At 50.0% G+C, this 8482-nt stretch overlaps 1 protein-coding gene across 1 annotated transcript; it reads right to left on the bottom strand.

Moving 5' to 3' along the window:
• Nucleotides 1-4037: 4037 nt before the first annotated feature.
• Nucleotides 4038-7608, bottom strand: SOX18 (SRY-box transcription factor 18). Its single transcript, XM_039497180.1, has 2 exons — nucleotides 7074-7608; nucleotides 4038-6104 (listed from the first exon to the last, which is right to left on the bottom strand). The coding sequence occupies exons 1-2, from the start codon at nucleotides 7483-7485 to the stop codon at nucleotides 5254-5256; spliced, it is 1263 nt and encodes a 420-aa protein (XP_039353114.1). The 5' UTR covers nucleotides 7486-7608; the 3' UTR covers nucleotides 4038-5253.
• Nucleotides 7609-8482: the final 874 nt, after the last annotated feature.

Below are 8482 nucleotides of genomic sequence, written 5' to 3'. Positions count from 1 at the left end.
AGAATGCGAGCTTGGCAGGGAATCCTGCCTTCTGCCACCTCTACCGCTGAATTTGCTGCGACCTTTGCCAAGTCACCTTTCTAGGGAAACAGAGATAACAATGTAAAAGCAGCAAAGAGTCCTATGGCACCTTATAGACTAACAGTATATAAGAGATAACAATATTGTCCTCTTCCCCTACCAGGCATATTGCGAAGCCTTAACTCCTTAAAGCGACTTGTGCACAGTATTCTTACTGATCAAGACAAGGTGTTTGTCACCAAAGGGTTAGACAGAAATCTGCGACTGACATGAGCTCTCCTAACCTTTCATCTGCCATAATGCTGTGGATTTGTTTTCCTCCTTCTTCCTTGTTTCTCTGCTCTTGGGTAGGGCTGCGGGTGGGTGGGTGCGGGGCATAGCTTTGCATTGTTCACGGTATTGGTTGCAATTATGCTTCATTATTAACAAACACACACATGCCTCATCGAGGCCAGAGGGCTGGCAGAGCCTCTGCGGCTTTGATGTAGAAGAGAGAGCAGCCTTTACTGTAAAACGCGAGATGGAGTTAGGGTGATGCATAAGGAGCAATGGCTCATTTGTCAGAAGCCCTGCTAGGCTGTGGGATACGCCTTTGAGAATTCAGGAGATACCCCACCTATGTGAACAGCAACTAATCTTCAGTCAGGCCCACGAGCTGATTGTCATCTAGTTGGACGGGGGGTGTTGTGTTCTTGTCACTATCATCTCCCTGGCTGAACCTGCGGGTGAAAACGCTCTGCTACCACCAGCCATGCTGCTGCCTGGGGACTCAACCTTCCATTGGGTGTGTATCCAGGAGAGCTCCCTCACTAGGGGCATGGGTAAGAGAATGGTGCAGCTGAGATGATTCGGTAGGAGAATGATCCTGCAAGGAGACCTGCTAATGCTGTAGATGGGGCTCCTGGGACAGGATGGACTAACTGACCGTAAATCACTCCAGCTTCTTTCCCTGCAGTGGTGATTTGAGCTACGCCTTTTGGTGGCTGGCTAGGGAGAAGACACCCCTATAAATACAGAATGACCTACCTGATGGAAACTTTATATCCTTACAAAAGCCACATTCCCCTGCCTTCCCAGAGCTGCACGCCCATCGTGAGGGAAGCATGCCACTGTGTGTGGGATAGGGGAAACTGGCTGCGCAGAAGTAATGATCTATAATGATGTTTACAAAACGCTTTAGGTTGCTTAGTGACTTGGTCAAGACTTGAGCGCAGGTGGTCAAAGAAAGGCCTTAATAGCAGAACGGACAGGTACTGGGGTGTCGCAAGTGTTATTAAAGAGTAAGGACTATTATCAGTGCCTAATACTAACACAGACGGCCAGGACTTCAGCGGCAGTAAATTGCCATAATGCCACTGAAGTCCATGGAGCTATGCAGATTGACACCAGCTGAGGATCTGGCTCAGCATGTATGAGAGATGGTCTGTGGGTGGGGTGGGGATTGTTTTGTTGCAAGTACCTTTGTGTTAAAGCGCATGGAGCTCGCAGGGACTGCATAATTCAGTGTTGTTTTGCAGTGGTGGAATAGAGATTTAAACATCTTAAGTCTCAAATGGCCATTAAAATGCAGAAATGCACAGTATGATGCCTAATGCTCTGTTACAGAACTATTTCATAGAATCATAGACTCTAAGGTCAGAAGGGATCATTATGATCGTCTAGTCTGACCTCCTGCACAACGCAGGCCACAGAATCTCACCCACCCACTCCTGTATTGAACCCCTAACCTATGTCTGAGCTATTGAAGTCCTCAAAAGCGCAGGTCCCCATCAAGCCATTAACTTCAGTCATGAGCCATTGCCAAGGAATTAAAAAGCCCTGGGCTGTAGGAACAGGGGAAGAAGTGGGAATGAGGTTCAGTCTGTCTCTGACTTTTCCAGAGGAGCAACACGCACGAATGTCTGTTTGCAGTTGCCTCACACGGCACTTCTCCGCTTCCTTTGGCTACCGACCTCCTTTTTAGTGAGCCCTGCACAGGAACAGAATTAGAGATGGGCCCAAGCTTCAACCTTTGGATCCAGATCTGAACTCTTCCAAGGTCTGGGGCAGTTCAGACCTGAGGGCTTGAATTGGTGCATTATCGAGATATCAGTTAAGTGAGATTTGTGTGTGTGTGTCAGGGGCAGGGTTTTGTCCATCTAAAAAGAACATGATCTGGAGCCATGAAGCCGTCGGGGACTCTCTCCCATTATAAACAATGGCTAGAGTGAAGGAACACTTCAAACATCTGGCCAGTATAGTCTCTCTCCGCTAGGCTAGATGCATCCATCAGCTGACAAAGAGCGGCTTGCTCCATGTAGTTTTGCAGCTGTTAAGCTGCTACATCTTAAACAACACCAAAGTGATTAAAAGAACCTCACCCACATACAACACATGGCCAGAAACCTGTATTTTGTTGTTCGATTCCTTTTGTTGAAGGGCTGCATGGCTTGGGGACTGAGGATGGAATACAAAGCTGGTCATCTACTCAACTCCAGCCATGGATAGTTAGCACATAGCAAAGCCAAGGTCTGAATGGGCCATGGACACTGAAGCATTATCTGACCTCTAGAGATGTCCCCTCCAGCTCAAGATTAGGGCACATCGACGGGGCATCTGCCTCCCATACTGAGCCTTTTCTGCAGATAGGATTTGGTGACATTTTCAGAACTGCCCAAGTCACGTAGGCACTTTTGAAGATGTTACCCTGCATTCTTAGCATTGTGACCAACATTCAATTAACAATGAAAATGCAGCAGAGAGGCATCTAATTAGAATAGGCAAAGAATCATCTAGCTACCCTCTGGGATGGTGAAAGAATTAGCACAGCTTGCAAATCTAACTGTGGGGGGAAAGAAGGGAATTTTAGTGGTAGAAAATGACTAGCATTTCCTCTGTGATCTAATCTACCCATTACCTTTCCCCTGTCAGAGCTCCAGGGCAGATGGGAGAGGGGCTGAGTGTGCTTTTCTTCTTTTTAATCACAGGAAGTGATCACATGGTAATATGCAAGGTACTTAGAAGCTCAGAACTGGAAAATAAGTCAGAGCTTGCTTTCTTCCTTCCAGACCGTTTCTGGGGACTAGAATAGGATTCAGCCTATATAAGGCTGTTTCCTTTCGCAGTCGTTTGTCCAGGCACACAGGATGCTTCCCATTTCTTTGTTTGTTTGTTTCAGACGGGGATCCTGGCACATGCTGGACACACCACTGGTGGCCATAAGCCAGCTCTCCCGTTTAGCCTATGATGTCATTTTTCCATGTATTTCCCCCCCCCCTTTTTTTTTTTACATACTGTATATGGAAACACAATGGAGTTCCTTTCTGTAATTAAATGGGAACAAACACTCAGTTCATTTATTGGCACTTCATGTAAAAAATGGGGCAGGACTTAGGCCTGTTAACATTAACGTGGGTCTGATTGAGGAGAAGCTTGAAAAATTCATGTCATTTGTTAAATATCCATCTCCCCTAAATGGCAAATCCCTGCCAACAACAACAAAAACCTTTCATCTCTTCATTTTTTTAGTAGCCTTTTTGGGCTAAATCAATCTGGTTTAAATCACCAGCGTTCAATGAACGGATGCCGCTAGCAATTTATGCAACAGATTGGCATTTTCCTTTGTAAATATTCTGGTGCAAATGCTGCATTTACCAGAAATAAATAGAACTAATTAAAGTGAGAGGCATAAAATAGGAAAGAGGGATAAAGATTTGCTTTGGGGGACCCAAATGAGTATAACAATGGGTTGAAACAATGAAAAGCTGAAGTTCTAATGGGTGTGTAGGATCTTGGTGGAAGCTCTGTTGCCGGGAATGTTTTATAACTAGACTGAACAAAGCATTAGAAAATGCGTTACAGGGAACAAGCCTGCACTGGCTAGGCTAGAAGTCTTTTCCATTTGCAATGGTTATGGGCCCCATCCTTGCACTTTTTGACTCAAATGAGGGTACGGGAAAAGCTCGTAGGGATCAGGCCATATATGATAGCGTACAGCCATGCTAGCAAAATAATAACCACACAGAGGCACACAAATGTCAAGAGAAGGATATCACATGCTTTATTAAATGTCATTTATCTGAGAACAGATGCTTTCCCCATAGAACATATCTTTCACACTTACAAAATGAGAAATTTAAGAGAGGGTGAGACAGCCATGAGGACTGTGTCTGCTGACATTCTCTGAGCACTAGCCGCCTTTCATATATCTTTGGAGAGCATTTACAAGGCTTCCTAGCACTGGCGGGCGATACTATTGAAATTAATACAATTGCTAGGCTGTCAGGACATTAATCAAGTGATCCAAGAATCTGGAAATGGTTGGGACAACATGCATTTGCGGAAAATATGTGTTCACACAACAAGCACACAAGATGGGAATAATTATATGAAGATGTTTTAATAATGAACCAGTATGCTCTCCAGACAGCTCTAGACAATAAAAACGTTGCAGTTCTATTCTGGGGGCAGGGGGAGGGAGTGTACAGAATTCTAGTCAATTCTTCAACAATATTGATATCATAATTCCCTTTTCTCCCAATATTTCTTCTTTTAAAATCCAGCCTCGCTACATAAATGCTGTAGAGCTCATGGATATCCTTTGATTTATTTAAAAAAGTTTGATAATAAAAAACCCCAAACATTAAATATAATTTTATATATAACAATGCTTAGTAAAAATATAGCCTCATTGCCCAGTTAAAATATATTGCTGAGAATACAGTGAAAACTGTGCTAAAAACCACCTCTAATAGGCACCCAGTCTTAAAACAACCACTTCAAAAATACCTCCAAGGTTTCCCATGCTATTTAGTTTGCCCTTCAGTTAAACATGGTCAATTTGAGCAGGTCCCACTGGCAGTTGTTTTAGACACAAATCACTGCAGTTTGTCTAAAGACACGGTAGAACAACCTGATCTTAGAAGTTACAGCTATGCCCGGCTGAAAACAATGTGTAAGAAGCTTTGCCATATTTTCCAGTCGGCACAGAGTTAAGAGATGGAGTGCCATAGGCAGACCTCTTGTCTATGTTAACCCTCTGCGTTGGAAAATGCATCTATTTGTGTTATATAGTTATACAGTATATCAGTGATTTCAGCATGTTTTAAAAAAAAAAGCGATGCATTTAATGAGATACTCTAAATATTATGGAGCTCAATGGTTAAAGGAAGATGGCTTTTCTTTTTTAAAGGAGACTCTGCACTGAAGGGTCATACGTTCTCCAGGGTGAGCACATCGTGCAGTGGGACAGAACTAGCCTGTGATGCAGGAGCTATAGTAGACAGCACTGCTGGCATCAGACAATGCAGATATCAAACTGCTCTCCTCACAGGAGATACTTCTCGGAGTCACTTTGGACAGGGAGACATGGTAAGGGAGTCCTGAGGTTTCAGGACGAGTCCTGCTCATGTTCAAATACTGGTCAAACTCATTGCGGTCAACGTCTGTCCAAAGCTCAGTTTGATTTAAGTGATCTACGCTGTCAACGTGATGGGCTTCAGGAGGGGGTGACAGCTGGCCTAGATGGGCAGAAAGGACATTCTGCGGTCCAGAGCACATTTGGTTGTAGTACATGCTAGATGGATGGGGAGTCCTCATAGCATCAGCCAAATGTGACGGGGTCTGAGCATAGGGCAGTGCCATGTCCCGCCCCATGGGCTTCTCTTGGGGAAACTCCATCTGGTGATGGGGATGATAGCCTCTAAAGGGGATCATGCTGCAGTCATCCTGCATGTGAGGAGGGAAAAACGCTGGCTCGGTCTGTTCCAAGACATCCAAGGGAGACATCTCGGGAGTTGGCAAGCCGTAGTTTTCAATATCCGACCCCATGGAGTGGAGTTCTCTGAAGTGGTTAAGTGGGGGAGGCTGGTGGTGGCCAGGCTGGCTGCCACTATGATGATTCATGCTGAAGCTGTCGCTGCACGGCTGGGAAAGGTTGTGGAGAAGGATATTGGGTTCCATCCTCTTGATTTTCTTGGCTTGCTTCTTCCTTCTTGGGCGGTACTTGTAGTTGGGATGGTCCTGCAGATGCTGAATTCGCAGCCTCTCCGCTTCCTCCACGAAGGGGCGCTTGTCGCTGGCACTCAGGGCTTTCCATGACTGGCCTGGAAAGGGGAAAGCACACCCCATTAAAAGAGCTCATCCCTGCACCCTTCCTCCAGAACACACAGACCTTTGCAAAGAAGCAACGCCTGAAGATACAAGAGAGGAAAAGGCTTTGGAGGGCAGGAGGGAGGTCACATCCAGAATGCGGTTAAAAAACCGGCAACATACAAACCGCCAGTTTAACCCCCCTCTGGGGAGAGGGCTGAAAAGTGATACCAAGTCCCCCCCCCAAAAAAAAAGAAAAAAAAAGAAAAATAGGGATTTAACTCTTTAGCCCTGCAGAGAAGCTGAGAGAAATGACTGCAATGGTCTACTAGGAGCCACATTCTGCTGAGAATTCCAGCGCTTTCTGGGTACAGGCATCCGGCTCCCCTCTGCAATGAGACACTGCACGCTGCCCCCCGAAAAAGAAAATAAACCCTCACCGGATAGGAAAGCCAATAAGCAAATGTCCTTTGCAAGGCAAGAGAGGAGGCGGAGGGGCCACTGTACTGGAGAGTTGGCAACAGCAGCCCGGCCCTAAGCCATGCAGCCTGACCCTGGCCCAGATCCAACGAGGGGGGCCTGTTTCTATGCCAGTGGGTGCAGCCTGCCCCTGTCCCAGTGGGAGCAGCCTGCCCTGGGTCCCACGTCCCAGTCAGACTGTCTCTATCCCAGGTCCCAGAGGGTGCAGCCTGCCCCGGGGATCCTGGGTAGGGTGACCAGATGTCCCTATTTTATAGGGACAGTCCCGATATTTGGGATATTTTCTTCTATAGGCGCCTATTATCGCCACCCCGTCCCGATTTTTCACACTTGCTGTCCGGTCACCCTAGTCCCGGAGCGGGGGGCAGCCGGTCCCGGGGTCCCGGAGGGGGGCAGCCTGCCCCGGGGTCCCGGGTCCTGGAAGGGGGGCAGCCTGTCCCGGAGGGGGGGCAGCCTGCCCCGGGTCCCCCGGAGGGGGGGCGATGGCTCGCCTCGCCGCTTACCCAACATCTTGCTCAGCACCGCGTTGTGCAGGTCCGGGTTCTGCTGCGCCAGCCGCTTCCTCTCGTCCTTCGCCCAGACCATGAAGGCGTTCATGGGGCGGCGGATCCGCGAATCCTCCCCCGGCTTCCCCTCGGCTCTGCCCGAGGTGGGACTGTATCCATACCCGGGATCCGGGCTCGGCGAGCGGCTGGGCGCTGACCCGAGCGCGCCTGGCTCTCCCCCGGCCGCGCCTGGGCGAAATGCGAAGCCGGGCTCGGGGCTGGGGGTCCGGCTGGAAGCGGAGTCTGCCCCCGGGGTGGGCTGGTAGGCGAGGCCGGGCTCAGCGGCGGGGGCCGCAGTGGGTCCCCATGAACGGCCGCCCCTGGGTTGCGATATCTCCTCTCTACAGTAACTGGGCTCAGGTCTATTCATTCCAGCTGGGCGGCCCTTTGGAGCAGAACCGAGCGGTGCGGGGCAAAGGGGAGAAACCTGCGACCGGCGGCGGCTCAGCGGGTCCGGGGGGAGCCAGGCACAGGCGCGTTCCCCTCCCGAAAAAAAAACCAAACTTTTGGGACGCCGCGAAGCTGGAAGGGGTCAAATATAGCCACCCCCGGCCAATCAGCAGCGGGGAGGCGGCGTCCCCGGGCTGCCTCGGGAAGCGCCGCTTGGGAAGGGGGTGGGCTGGGGGGCCAGTTTGCAACCTTGGTTCCCTTCCGGCCAAGGAGCTCGGACTTGATTTTTTTATTTTGCAAGCCCTGCTGGGTCGCTGAAATCCGCAGCGCGACAGACCCCCTTCCTTCCCTCCCTCCCTCCGGGCAAAGCAAGCGGGCAGGGGCGCGATTCCCTTTGCAGGGCGATTGGGATCCGCTCCGCTGCTGCGTGCTTTGCAGCCTGCGATGCGCCAGCCCTGCCTGGGCTCCCTGGCAGCTGGACCCGGTCCTGGTGAGACGCGTGTGGCGCTGGGTGACCAGATGTCCCGATTTTATAGGGACAGGCCTGATATTGGGGGATTTTTCTTATACCGGTGCCTATTACCCCCCACCTCCTGCCCCGATTTTTCACCCTTGCTATCTGGTCACTCTGCTGCCTATGTGCCAGGAGGCGCCACTATCTGTATGCAGCGGTCCCTTTGCAGCAGCAGGGCAGAAAAAGCTCCGCTTCTGCCCCAACTGTATTTTACTGGAGTGTCCGGGGGCAGGGAATGGATCGGCTTGAATAGATTGTCCTTCAGTGCTGCCTGCCACCCGGCCCAGCGCTCCGGGGCACAGGGGCTCCCCGCTGCTACCTGCATCCGAACCCCGCTCTGCCTGCAAACTCTGCCCCGGACCCCAGCCTGAAATCTGAAACTGAGCATTAGGCGGACTCTAGGCACCGTGTTGAGCAAGAGCTCGCAGCGGAGAGCAGCGGCGGGGCATTGCATGCCACGGGG

Source organism: Mauremys reevesii, linkage group 13, assembly GCF_016161935.1.
Source record: "Mauremys reevesii isolate NIE-2019 linkage group 13, ASM1616193v1, whole genome shotgun sequence".
In the NCBI taxonomy this organism is placed as follows: domain Eukaryota; kingdom Metazoa; phylum Chordata; order Testudines; family Geoemydidae; genus Mauremys; species Mauremys reevesii.
Note: the sequence above shows the minus strand (reverse complement) of the source record. Positions and strands in the feature narration are given on the sequence as shown.